Genomic DNA, 14,645 nt, shown 5'->3' with positions numbered 1-14,645 from the left:
CGTTCGGCCCAGGAAGCCAAAGAATTTGGATAGCTCTGCCGCTCCGTCCATAATTTTGCCTGTGTGCTGCACTTCTTCCCCTGAACAAACATAAGAGAAGCACGTTTCTGAAACAGCGCGAGGACATTTTATGAATTCCATTTATGATGTATGGATAAACGTACACAAATCTGAGCAGTTCTCAGCACACACACACACACACACACACACACACACACAACAAAACCCAAACAAAACACAAAAAAAAACCCTCTTTTTCATCACACAGTGACATATTTGCATTTGTTAAAACATTGCATTTGTATCTAGTCTAGTACTGCACTGATGTCACAGACAGCCCCTTGATGGCTACATGCTTGGTTTATATTCTGCCTGTCTTGGGAGTCTCTCTGGATAAAAGCATCTGCCAAGCCATTAAATGTAATGTGTTTGTTAAAACGGTTCTGATGCTTCCATACGGGCAGAGCTGCGAACGTATGCGGAGGGCTTTTCATCGTGGAACTGTCACCTATAAACAATCCGATGGGATGACAGCGATTCCATAAAGGTGTGACATCTGGATTGGCAGGAAGTCCGTCTGTTTGCCCGTAGACTTGTCTAACACTGATATTCCATCCCTGGAAGAACATTCCGGAAAGTCTATGACCACTCTTTACAGCCAGGCTGGACAGACCACAGTACACTCAACGCACACACACACACACACACACACACACACACACACACAGAGTAACTGACCTTTTCCAGTCTGTGTAGAAGACATGACTGTTATATATGTCCAGGCTGAAAGGGTACTCAAGTTGACTGTTGATAACCAGTCTCCCTGTTCCATCTGGAGCTACACACTCCAGTCTCTTTGTGCCTGGGAAATCATTAAGCAGACACATAACCACACAGATAGATAGATAGAGAGATAGATAGATAGATAGATAGATAGATAGATAGATAGATAGATAGATAGATAGATAGATAGATAGATTGATAGATTCTACATACTACAATTCATCCCATTCGATACTCTCTCTACATTCTACCCAGCTCTACATTCTGTTCCATGCTGCCACAGTCTACATTCCACTCCATCGTGACTTGTCTGGTTTATTCCACTTTACACTCAGTTTCCATTTATTTACCGTGCTTCACGAGTCCTACCTGCATCTGCCCAGCAAAGCTGTTTGGTTTTGGTGTCAAAGGTCAGAGCGTTGGGTAAATTAAGGCCCTCCTGAACTAAAATCTTTCTGTTGCGACCATCCGTCGTGGAACACTCGATTTTAGGGCCGTCCCGGTTCCAGTCCGTCCAAAACAAGGTTCTGGCAGACATGAAGAGTGCAACATATTATTGGTCATCCTGACCTCACTACTGGTGCTTAAGTCAAAATAGACATTCCTTCAGAACTGTTATTTACCTATATATTGAAAAGAGAAAAAGAATGATTTTCATTTGAGACAGTAACTGGACAGAAAAAAGAGTGACCTTACTGTGTCTCTGAGTGGACTACAAGGGCTCTGGGGTTGACGAGGTCACTGTCGAACAGGACGGCCCGGCCACGCCCATCCAGGTGAGACGTTTCAATTCTGTCGGTCCCGCTGTCCACCCAATACAACTTCCTGTGCTCCGTGTCCACCGCCACGCCCTCTGGACAGCTCAACTCTAACACATACGGCTACAGTTCACATTAACACACCCTCACACTCAACACATCGCTCCTCTACTTCATGACGACGTGCATTTCTTAGCATCTGAAATGTGTGTGTGCATGTGCGCTACATTTGTGTGTGTGTGTGTGTGTGTGTGTTTGGGCACTTGTGAGAGTGTACGCTTTTTGTGCCATGTTTTTGGAGAAGTATTTGGACCAAATGTCCCCATGAGGATATAACTATGACAAATAGTGACCTTGTGGTGACCTTGTGTGCAGATCACCACTTGGGGAAACAGAGCCAAAATATTTCTCCGGTCGGGGTTAGGGTTAAGGTCAGGCTACCAGTTTTATGTTACAGGAAAATGGAAGTCAAGATAAACATATGTGGGTCTGTATTTGTATGTACATGTGTGTGTTTGCGTCCGGGTTTGCATTCAGTAATCTCTACCTGCGTCTATAATCAGCTCTGGTTCATGCCCTGGTACGAGCCTCACTCTGCTGATAGATCGTCTGGTCAGGTCTGTCCAGTAGAGCATGTTTTCTCTACAGTCAAAGCCCAGCCCAGTGACTAAGGAGTCCTGACAACAAAAGTACCTTTGAAACATTTATTTAAAGCTCATAAAACGAGCAGCATCACTACTGTTCCACTGAACTCTACCTGTGACAGAGTGCTTTAGGTACCATACTGACCTGCTGGGCAGTGAGCACAAAAAAACGATCGTGGTCCAGACGAGCCCCGTCCAGAGGAACGACTCCGATCCACGGGCCGCCGGCGTACAGGACGGCTGACCCCGAGGGCACAGAGATGACCGTGGGATTCACCAGCGACTGCGGCAAATAAGGAGGTATGTCCGAGATACCTAGAAATTTGATTAGAGGGAATTTATAAGGAGTTTCATCAAGTATCTTTTTTTTTTGTAGAAGAAACATAGAAGTATTGATAAGCCATGTGTGGTGAGAGAATTTTTTATTGCGTATTGAGTGAAGTGCTTGAACTACAGAATGATGTGACTTTTTTTTTGTGGAGTGCTGAACTCTCTTTTTTGCGGAGTGTATAACGTAGTTTTTATTTTGTAATAAAAGTTAATAAAGCTAAAAAGCAGATGAGAGAGCAGCTAAAAGAGCAGTCAGCACAGTATTTCGAGATGTCCTGGACCATATCCAAGGTCACCTCTGGGTTGGGAAGTGGATTTGGATAGAGATGGAGTGGGTAGTTAATTATCTTTAGGAAAGCAGAAGGTCCTCCTAGTGTGGTTTTACAGATCGGCAGATTACTTAACTTTCTGACTGGCTTCCAGATGCTGCTTACCACAGCATGTTGGCACTACTGAATGTCATCATCAGTGACTGCTGAAAATTCATGTTCCCATCGAGCGAGGGAAGTGACATTTATAAACTACTCACAGGAATGATCGAGGGGGGGGGGAAAGGATTGGAATGCCTGGAAAGTCACCCTCTGGTTTTCGGGGCGACTCTGGTGCGGTAGCGACTTACAGGGCGGTTTGACGGCATCGTGAGATCGCGTCCCCGTCACCTCTCGGCCTCGCTTGTCCGCGCACCAGCAGAAACTGCTGTTGCCGTAGCACTGGACGGGCGAGAAGTGACCTTGGCTGTCACACTGTGGCATGTAGTCTTGAGCGGAAGGCTGGCCACCGTAATGACTCAACAGACTGGACCTCCAGCGTTCGCACAGAGTCTCGGCACGGGGAAGCAGAGGGGCTGCCCACAAACACAAACACCACAGAGTTTAGTCTGATTTATGTAATAGTCTCTGCCCCAGTATGACTGCAATTCTTACGGGGGTCACGAGAAATTCCAGACCTTTTTTATTTTTAACCCGTGGTTACTGTCTTTAAGTGCCAAGAAAGCGCGATAAAGTCATGTTAAGTTATGTGTTAAACAACAATTACAACTGTTTTCAGCTAACTTCCTCAGTGAACTGGTATTTCATTGGGATTAAATCATTGGAGCTGCAGATGCACTGTCTGTGTATTTAGTGCTGTAATTCGGCTCAAAGATGATGGACAGTGAGGGGAAGATGGTAAATGCGACTGTTGATTACGGAGACACTGCAGAGACTGTGAGCTTATCTTTGTGTTGACACTTTGTGTAAAAGATTTGTTTTATGGCGACATGCTATTCTGGGTTAAATGGTCAGGAAATTCTCACGGTTCTTGACACAGCGGCTCTGGGGAGACTCAGGGTTCTCTGTCTCTGGTGGAAAGTCTGCTTGCAAACCCAAATCTCCAGCTGCTTCACGCCTAATATTCTCTCTTAAAAAAGACAAACGCCTTACTTACTGGTGATACCTTAGGTACTCAATAGGGTTTTGTAAACACATTCTCAAATCGAGTCTGTAGCTGAGCTCATTTACTGAAATGAAGTTTGAATCTCTTAAGTATGTGTCAGGGGGGACTTGGTGTGGTTTGAACATGTCTGGGATAGCTAATTACAGTAACTTCATCTCACAACAGATAATTATCTCAAAAATAGCAGAGGCTCCATCCCACATCCTCAGAACTATGCTATGGTAAACACAAGGGAGGAAGAAAAAATGTTTGCAAAGAACTTCAAAACTGCTTTTGAATTGTCACTACCACAATCGTCGACGATTTTTTTATTTTTTTTTTTTTGCACCGAACGCCCAATGAAAACACAGAGGAAGGTAAAGCGGAATCTATGGCTTCCAGTGCCCGAAATGATCATCTTAGGCTGGGGTCAGACTACACAATATTTTTGTCTTTCACGGTGGTTATCATGTCAGATGAGGCAATCGTAGTGCCATAAATTCTTGCCGTCACTTGGCCGGGAGACTGGCAACACTACTAGTATGACCCCGACCAATCACTGTATGCTGCCTTTCACGACCTTGCGCTAGTTCATAGGTTACCGTGGAGGAGGGTCGTACATGTCATACTACGAACATGCCAAAGGGGATGTCAAACTAGGCAGGAAAATACAAAAAAAAACCTGATTTTTCATCGGGGTGTCGTGGAGCGTCCTAGATGCCACTTTGCTGATCTTAGATCATGTCACACTACAAGGGGTAAAAACGTTCGTCATTCCAGATGTTCATATTTGGGCCCGACGCTGGAAGTTTGTCCACGACGACAAAACCGTGTCAAAATCGGGCTGAATTCTTTGTCTGCCTGTAGTGTCCCCACAATACTCAAAACTGACATGTATAGCATACATATAAATATATAGATATACGTCCCTTTATGAGTTAGATTCAGAGTCATAGTCCTTACCTGGCTGGTCACAGTTGGCTGGTGGATTGCCTGGCAGTGTTCTAGTGCCCACTCTCTCCTGCCCCCTGCTGTCCACGCACCAGCAATGACCAGTGGTACCCAAACACTGTAGTGGTTTGTAGAGACCCTCCTCACTACACTGTGGGATATATATATCTCCCAGAGGATGTCCATCTAAGAGTCCAGTGCTCTTCAGAAGACTGTCCCTATGCTGCTGACACACTGTCAGGGCAGGCCCAGGTTCCTCTACAGAGCCACGGGGAGAGATTCCAGTGATAAATAAACCATTCGTTTTAAACACAGTACATAAGGCAGAGTCATGAAGTGTGTACGGTCTTTACCCGGAGGCGTGCCTTGGTAGCCAGGTACCATGTAAAGTTGGTTTTAACAATACTGCCCATTTTTGGAACAAAAGTATCTGGCATGAATATGATGGTAAAAACCAGCAGAGCCAAGCACTGTGTGTATATTGTTTTGGTGCAACCACAGAACAAGGTAGCCTTATTACGGATATCTGCTCCTGTCAAGTACTAAAATAAATCAGTTCAATTTTTTCCTCATGATGTGGGTTAATGAGTTTCCTGTTAAGTCAGTGAGTAAGCATCTGACATAATCTTTGCTGAGGGACTCACTGTGATAAGAGTAGCTAGAGGTTAAACAAAACATAGCATATCATAGCTATGGTATTATATTCTTTGTTGTGCAGATAACTGTAGCCTATACTCTCAAGAATTACATTTAAAAACAATGTCTACATGTTTGCTTTAAAAACATGGTACGAGACTGTGATAAGAGGCAATAACGTAAGCAGACGCGTATGTGACTGGGTTCTGATGGGGCTCACGATGGGGTTGGCACAGGAAGCCGTCGCCCTCGTATCCGGGCCAACACTGGCAGTGGAAGGAGCCTGGGGTGTTTGAGCAGGAGGCGAACGGGTGACACAGCTGGAGCAAACATTCATCGATATCTGTCACAGAGAAGAACGAGTCGTTTACAACGTCCCCAAAAGCTCGCGCTCCACACGGAAATGTTACGTCAGTGAAAGGTTTAGCAAGAAATGATATGCATGGTGCAATACAAACTTGTATCACAGCCAAAAAAAAAAAGGTCATCAACGGACTGTCAGCCACACATCCTATCCAGTTCTCACCAGCGCAGACGCGCCAGTCAAAGTCAAACTCGTAGCCCGTGTCGCAGTGGCAGTGGTGACTTCCGGGCAAGTTGACACACTGTGAGTGAGGTCCACAGGCACTCAAACCTTCAGTACATTCATCCACATCTGCAGGCAGAGACACAGACACACAGAAAGACCCAAATAGACACAGAGAGCAGCCGACAGAGAGAGACGGAACACAAAAGCAAACACATTAATATAAGGAGGGCAGGTTGGACAGTCAGAGCTGAATGAAACTCTACTGCATCTGCACTTAATATGACAATATTCGGCGAGACACTGATCAATTCATATTATTCAAGCTTCTTGGGGCATGATATGACTGGACAACAGAACAGCAATATTCAAATGACCCCTGACATATTTCAATCATTTTGTTTCAATTAGGACCATTTCATTTCACTAATCATTTTGTGTAACTTCCTAAACCTAAGGTACGGGCAAATCAACTAAAGGATCATTAGCTGAGTGAATTAACTATGGTGTGCAGTTGGAAGTAATGAAGCTAGCCTTGTCGTAGGACGTTAAAGTCGTTTGTACCATAGCAGTTACGTCCATCTCCTCTGAAGCCCATGGCACACTGGCAGTGGTACTGAACACCTTCACCTGGCAGACAGAGGGCCATGGGGTCACAGTAATGTTTCCCTGATGTGCAAGGGTTCACCTCTAAAAGCCCTGGAAGCTCACCTGAGAAAGGAAGGGTTTTTTTTTAGGTTCAAAGCCAAGTCTGAAACCGTAAGTATTAACCACACACTTCATAAGCCAAGACCCACTGCAGATCCATGCATTTGGTCCTGTTCCTGACTGGTTATTTAAGTCATCACGTGATCATGTGTCTGACCTAATAGCACAGGAAGTAATACCAATGCTCTTTGAAAACAGACATGTTGGTGTGGTCAGAACAAACCCAGGCCAAGCTTGGTTATGCATCATGGCAGGGGACTTTCTGTACGTTAAGTACCCGAGATCATGAGTAAATAAAAACATAAACCATTGTAAGTGTTACCTCCGACAGGTCCCACCGTGTTGATGATAGCATATCTCAGGATGTGGCCCTCAGGTGAATACGTGACCAAAGTGTGCTCCACATCCAGCTGCTGGAAGTCTGGAATGTTCCACGGCCCGTGTTGGCACCCTCTCAATGTCACATTCTGGCGTAATAAGAAAGAAAATGTCTCTGCTCCTCCGTTTTCAGACACCACGGTGTAGTCCCTCAGAGACGACGAGGTCACCACTGAGACGAAGAGAAACAACGTTACCCACAATGCCTGTTCTATAACTGCATGATGAAGAATGGAGAAGTAGATTCATCAGAGTGAAAAGGGAGTTCTGGTGGCCTTGATCATTTAAGCTTCAGTGTTCCTGGCCATCGACAAAATGATGGAGCTCTACGAAAAATAGATCAATTCAGCCCAGCGTATGGTTAAATAGCTAATAATAGCAAACAATCAAAAGATCCATCACTGTAAAAGTTTAGAAATTCAAAACGACCGTTAAATGAAATGTTAGAGTCAGGCGCAAAAACTGGTCAACCGTCTGATTCTGGTGCATTCACAGACATAGTGATTAATTTGCAGTTTCCCCTGTCAAATCAATCAAAAATCAATCAATTAATCGATCAATAAAAAAATGAAACTGAAGCTGAAATGCCACGGAGATGAGTCAGAGAGTCACCTGAGTTGTTGTACTGGTAAGTCTCCTTATAAGGCTGGATTTGAACCCGGGCACCCTGAGGAATGCTGGGTAAGTATCCCTGAATGTGAGTATCCAGTCGAATGTGGTTAAATGAATCCAAACCTCGAGCCACGTGTGTAACATTGAGATGTTCTTTATTGGGGTAGAAGGTCATCTCTGCATGGTGAGTGAACTCAGCTCCTGAAAATCAGTCAGGTTCTCTCAACCAAGTCTATCGAATACGAGTAGTACTGGTGATGAAACCACATTTTTAAAAGGAGAACTTCCGTTCAAGTCAATTCAGTTTTAACCATGCGGAACATTTTCGAAGGAGTTGTCATAAAAGAACATTTAAAGAACTCACCTGTGATACTGAAGCCGTTCTGGTGGTTCTTCAGCTCCAGGGCAAAGAGCCACCCAAACAGAGAGATTAAGGGACCCACGGTCATAAGGGCCCAACCTGCTCTGTCCGGGACAGGACCGATGGACACGTAGACTCGTCCCTCCCCCACCACAGCGTATCCGTGCAGATCCGCCCACTTCAGCTGCACCTTTGTGCCCCCAATGGAGATGAGGCCATGCAGTTTCCCACTCAGGCGTTGTGAAACTCCTGTCAATACAACATCTTACCACTCACTACTTCACAAGATCACATTAAAATGGACAAGAATGCGCTTGGAACCTCTGTACACTGTGTAGGAGATAAAGAAGAACAGAACGCTCTCCTTCTGGATAAGCATACAGCCTGAGCAGTGATCCACCAATGAGAGAATTCCTGGAACTGAGATTGCATAAATTAGGCTTCAACAGGAGCTGCTTTTGTAACTGACAAGTTAACAACAGCTCTCCAGACATACTGACTAGTCCTTTACAGCAGCGGTGTAAGCACAAACATGATTTGATCCTATCTGTTCATTTTTTTGTATTAACGGAATAAAAGAACACAAATTTAGACCTGCATCTACAATAATAGTAAAGCTATTTACCTTTATATTTAGCCCTGTCCACTGTACGTTAAACATATTTTGGATTGAAGCCAAATTATAAAAACTAATTATGTGTTGATTTTATTATATTTGTTGTTTACTACTTGTGGCTGTAGTTACTAACCCCCCCCCCCCCCCCCCCCCCCCAAAAAAGAACCCTACACCCACCTCCAGGAAAGCACTGCCTGCCGTTGCCATAGAAACCTGAGCGACACTGACAGCATGGACCAGTTGGATGTTCTGTACAGAAACTGTCCTGGGAACAGTGCAAATGGATGGAGCCACATGTCTCCGTGGCATTGATCAGACTGCCTGCAGACTGCACAGGTGGAGACTGACTTAAGGACTTCAGTGGAGAGGAGCCTTGCGTCTCATTATGGGTGTCAGGGTGGGCTACAGATCTTTGACCTATCAGAACAGAAGAGTTGTCATCTGTGCCTGTGGCCTGGGGTTTCACTGCGCTGTTGAACCCACTTTCCAAGCCCTGAGGAGAAGCAGCAGGAGTGGCCTTTGGAACCACTGCAGGAACCACCCTCTGGAAGTCAAATCGACTGCTTCCGATGTGAAATATCCACACTCCTTTAAAGCCAGAGTTTCCTGCCCTTGAAGAATGAAAAAAAAAAAAAAAACAAGCAGGAAGATTGTGTCAGTGAAGATGTACTCAAACAACATAAATGAAATTATTATTATTATTATTATTTTTTTTTTTTGTAAATTGGTTCAGAAATATGTTTTGTGCTTACTGAAAGAGTTTTTTGATAGACTCATCTTTGCTGACAAGACTGTAAAAGAGCCCTTCAGTCGTGGAGGTATCTCCCCTGTTAAAACCAACTCGTGCTGTAGTAGGTCCTGCTTCTGAGCTGTCTGAAGTATTGTCCCTGATCCCCGAAGCCCGGAGGGCTCCCTCGGGATACAAGAACAAAGCAAACGTGTCCGTTTTATTTCCAGCCAATACTGTCTGGAAAGTGTTCACCTGCCAACAGGGGGAGATATAGGTACACTGATGAGTCCAAAGTTTTCATTTTGCTTTTTGTTGTGCCCTCATCACACAGAGTTGCATCACAACACTTCTTTACCCTGTATTGTGTAGGACAGAAAAATGTTTATTGTCATTGCTGCTCAAAGTGTTTAATGAATTATATGGCGATCATTATACTGTAATAACACCACAATAAAAGATAATGTCCCAAAACACACGTCCTTTGTCTTTCACTGGACCACACATACTGCGAGGGCACATGAAGTGCAAAGGCTGGGGAGGTCTCTTACTTACTGTAATGTGTGTCTGGGACTCGTAACTCTCTACTTCATAAAAACTGACTTGGTCCCATGTGGCAATGACGCAATGCGTGGCCCGAAATCTCATTTGGGGAAAACCCTTCTGCACCATGTGAGTCACTCTGATCAACGTATCTAAAGATTCTTCGGATCGGAAATACACGGCTCCTCTTCCCTCGCTGGTGTCAATATCGGTCAGAAAGGGTGCAATGACGGGGAAGCTTAAGGGGAAACCTCTGATCAGGTACTCAGACTCACTGGGAGGAGGTTCAGTGGATAGGATGCCATTGGTGCCCACCTGGAGAATGGAGAGACACATTTTACTCTATTATTTACCAAATTTTTAGTACTAGCTTATACGTTCTTGCGAGGTAGCCATACCCACATCATACAACACTGGGCAATCAAACAATGTAACACTCAGTAATAGCTCTTCCTTTATCAGATGCGAAATTATTCAGCTTTTAACCATCTGCAGGAATAGTTTATGAACCCCAATATTATATATATACTAGTGACTTACATACAGAATGTTGAATTCCGTGTTGTAGAACTGCAAGGACTTTTTAAGTTTCAGCACCACGGATATTTCGTCGTCTCCTTCTTTAAGTAAAACATCTCCCTTGGTTGGACCATAAGGTAGTAAATCTCTCCTCTGAATCGCTGTTATGAAATTACAGTTTACAAAAATTAACGTAAATATTCCATAGAACTGCATTTCGGGACTGAGTGTTTGTGTCTCTTTGCAGCAGAAGAAAGTGGCGCTCTATGGCAGTGAAGCGCAAAAGAAGAGACAATTTGGTAGGAGATAATTCAAAAGATGTTTCTACCAAAACCACAAAGTGACCAAAATGATAGTGAGACGGCTACACACTATTATTTTGGCCAAAATACTTCTGAAACGTGCCAGCTGGCGTTTGTAACCACTGGAGAACGCGTCTGATAAGCAGAACACATTCATTAATAAAGATTGATTTGAAAATACTATCCGTCTCTGCTGGCCTGAAATAATACAAACTTGAGGACAACTGGTTTTTAGTTGCATTTTTTCCACCCAACAAACATTTAATTCCCACAGGAGAAGTTTGTCTCTCCCACGCGGTGGCGATATCACTTTAACCAAAATGTCATGCGCGCGATATCCAAATCTTTGCAGTCTCAATATCAGCATACCGATTTCCTCATCAAAAGAAATAGGACAAAGTAGCGGTTAGTAATAACTGACCCTTGAAAACAAAAATGACAAACACAACCTCTTGTCGATTTTCTATTCAAACAGGCTAAAGAACAAAAAATTAAACGGAACAGTACATTGCAACTGCACTCACTGAAGACTTGTTCATTTTCCCCATGAACTGCAGGAAATAACTTTGTTAATGCACAGCCTGTTGCTAACATTAGATTGATTTTATTAATCAAGAAAATAGACTGGCGAATCAGCCTCCATTATGGAGTAACCCTGGCGTCATGTCAGCACAAGTTAGTTATCAGTGTCTGTTATTGCATTTGACACTTTCCTTCCAGATCCATACTTGTGAATGTAACGAAAAATGGGATAGTTCGTAATAAGAAAAGCGTGCGATGATAGTGTTTACTTGCTAATTAAGCTGTTCCGCACGCGCCACGCAACAGACAATATTGTTACACTAACAGATGATTTAGACAAGTATATATATATATATTGTATATATATAGTATATATTGCAAAATCTCATATAACAAACGAAATTAGAAAAGTAGTCTGAGATTTGTCTCATATAACATGAGTCGAGTTACTTTCAACATGTGTTTAATTCACTTTGTTTGCATTCTGCCATTTTGGTTACATCCTGCCTGCTTTCAGTCTGGTTGTGAACGAATAGTTTCTCATGAAAGTGTTGTCACGCTGTGCTCACGACGGCGTAGACCACTCGCGTAGGCCTACGCAGAAGTTTAAATCAGTCTTCATGCGTTGAAGACTGATTTAAATCAGTCAACATGTCTGTGCGTTGAATGGTTAAAAAAAATTATTCGTCCAGCTGAATTAATGTCTTCATAATTCAGCAACAACTTAAAAGTCCACCGCTCTCATCTATCAAGACTGAAAATTAAAAAATAGTTTCGCTTTGAGAAAATTATTTATTTTGTCATATGTGTCCTAGTTGTCATCATCCCGAGGAATTCAGTCTAGTCCACATTGCATCGATTCAACTAATCAGAACAACTATATTTACATGTATGACGAAGCGGTCGGACTGCTGACGTTGACATGAATCATTTACTCCGTTATTACGAGCGGTTTCGCAAACTCCTCCTCTGTGTGAAAGAGCCTATCATTGATTCATAGTTCATCTTTTCGAGTCCCTCGGGGGCCCGTGCTTCACATGTATAGACTCCCATGCATAAGGATGTTTAAAAATGGGAACATAGGCTATATCATCCATCCGCCGCGGTGTAGGATCAATGAATAACGAACAACGAAACTGGCCAAAGGACTGAAGAAAAGAGACGTACAACAACACAGAGAGTTCTTATGGAATCAAACTACACTGAAGGAAAGAGTCATGTCTGTTCCACTGTGGAGTCCGGAGGACCAGCAGTGCCCGCGTTCATGTTCGGTGCTGGTATTCTGGGTAACGTTCTCGCTTTACTACTTCTGGGAATTCGTCGGAGGAATCAATCTCCGTATTTGTTTCACATTTTGGTGACTGCCCTGATGATCACGGACTTGTTAGGCACTTTTTCTGTCAGTCCTCTGGTCATAGCTGCGTACACAAAGAATGAGTCTTTGGTGGGGATGAGTGGTGACAACACTGTCTGCAATCATTTTGGATTTAGTATGACATTTTTCAGCCTGGTCACTTTTGCCATATTGTTATCCATGGCACTGGAAAGGTGGCTCGCAATAGGACACCCTTACTTTTATGAAAGGAACACGAGCAAGCGTTGTGGATACATCGCTATTTCATTCATTTACCTGGTCTGTGTTTTGTTCTGCATATTACCTTTCGTGGGAGCGGGGAGATACGTGCAGTACTTCCCCGGGACTTGGTGTTTTATTGACATGCACGCAAGTGAATCTAAACATCGAGTTTTTGCCCTCATATACGCCACTTGCATATCAATAATGATCATATTAACGGTGATTTGCTATGTATCTGTCATCTATCATCTGATTCTCATGTACCGAAGGCGAAAGACGACTCAGGGCTCGATTCGTCGGACAAGGGGTCACAGATCTCTGTCTATTGCTCAAGAAGGACAACATCTGATCCTCCTCGGGGTTATGACTGTTGCGTTCATCGTTTGCTCTCTTCCTCTCGTGGTAAGATCACTTCCTGTGAGAAATTGTACAAAAAAAGCACTTTTTGTTCTGTAACAAGTCTCATAAGTTGTAAGACACAAGTTGCAATGAGACAACGTGCAGAAAGTACCCGCTACTAGTTAACAGTTTTATTTAAGTCAATATGGTGCTTGATTTATGTGTTTATTTATCTGCACCTGAAGTAGCTACTTTTGGAAGAAACCTGTAATTGGTTTTATCTACGGATGAGGCGTGCGACGGCTGCCACACATGCGTCATAGTTTTCATTATCAGATGAAACGGTGGTAGGCTAATTTTAAATTCAACGTGTCGCAGATTTTTCCTTCAAAACAATGTGACGTAGAGATAAGTAAGCTACAGTTTTATAGGGTTTCGATTCATGTAATTCATGTAACAAGATAACACGGGCGTTACTTCTGTCTGTCTGGTAAATGAATAAATGTAAATGTACCTTTTCCACTGGAGGGAATGTAAGACATTAGTTGTGGGTCCAAGATACCCATGAAACTGACGAAGATGAACGTTTATCCCTCTCCCCCCGACAGATCCGCGGTTACATAAACTTCTGGAGCACAAAAAAGAGGGACATCATCGACCGTTTGGCTCTCCGCTTCCTCTCCCTCAACCCCATCATAGACCCCTGGCTCTTTATCATTCTCAACCCCTCTGTGCTGCGTTTCCTCTGGGGGAAATTGAAAAAGGCACCCTCACCCACACCACACCCTGCTAAAGCCTCGTTCGTCCGGCCAGCACCTCGAAGTCCACCCATGGAACTCCACAAACCAGCTGTTCTCCCCTGATATCTAGCGGAGGAAGTAGAGGAACCGATGCTCTTGTAACTGCTTGGCGGTAGCAGCCTGTAGCAGGAGACTGAAAGCCCCCCCCCCCTACAGACTGAACGCTGCACCGGTGGGACGTTGGCAACGCGCTGGAACCGATCACAGTAAACAAGGATTGCGCGGTAACGGTAATTTAGCTTACTGATGAATTACTATGGAGACCGAGTTGTGGAGTGAAATGTCAAATGTCTCCTTAACTTACATGAAATGCGGCAAAAAAAAAAAAAATCCTCGCCGCTGTAGGCCTACTCTGTGTATGTTAGTGCACCTGTGTAATGTTACCAAAAGCTCAGTTCAGATCGGCCTACAGTTGAAGAACTCAGAAGTCACCAGCATATTTAACATACAGTGTTCGGGGTTTGCCCTGGTGTATTTTCAGTGTTGTTAACTCAGCGACACCCCACGACTCAGATGTTTTTTATTTCTTTAATTATTGAAACACAATTTGTTTGTTCGTTTTATAATTGTGGAGGTGAAGATCAGACTCAGATCAATCATT

The 14,645-nt window shown here is 43.7% G+C and overlaps 2 protein-coding genes across 2 annotated transcripts; one reads left to right on the top strand and one right to left on the bottom strand.

Moving 5' to 3' along the window:
• Window positions 1–508: 508 nt before the first annotated feature.
• nid2b (nidogen 2b (osteonidogen)) lies at window positions 509–10,721 on the bottom strand. Its single transcript, XM_030770794.1, has 18 exons — window positions 10,527–10,721; window positions 9,999–10,301; window positions 9,469–9,698; window positions 8,894–9,327; window positions 8,104–8,349; window positions 7,740–7,940; window positions 7,072–7,299; window positions 6,606–6,752; window positions 6,042–6,170; window positions 5,736–5,858; window positions 4,892–5,137; window positions 3,135–3,359; window positions 2,331–2,500; window positions 2,089–2,218; window positions 1,480–1,651; window positions 1,153–1,310; window positions 739–862; window positions 509–617 (listed from the first exon to the last, which is right to left on the bottom strand). The coding sequence occupies exons 1-18, from the start codon at window positions 10,719–10,721 to the stop codon at window positions 509–511; spliced, it is 3,570 nt and encodes a 1,189-aa protein (XP_030626654.1).
• A 1,794-nt stretch (window positions 10,722–12,515) lies between these two features.
• On the top strand, window positions 12,516–14,107 carry ptger2b (prostaglandin E receptor 2b (subtype EP2)). The gene is made up of 2 exons (XM_030770793.1): window positions 12,516–13,307; window positions 13,853–14,107. The coding sequence occupies exons 1-2, from the start codon at window positions 12,516–12,518 to the stop codon at window positions 14,105–14,107; spliced, it is 1,047 nt and encodes a 348-aa protein (XP_030626653.1).
• The last annotated feature ends 538 nt before the right edge of the window (window positions 14,108–14,645 follow it).

The sequence above is a fragment of the Chanos chanos genome, chromosome 4 (genome assembly GCF_902362185.1).
Source record: "Chanos chanos chromosome 4, fChaCha1.1, whole genome shotgun sequence".
NCBI lineage: Eukaryota > Metazoa > Chordata > Actinopteri > Gonorynchiformes > Chanidae > Chanos > Chanos chanos.
This window is presented reverse-complemented; position numbering and strand designations above follow the sequence as displayed.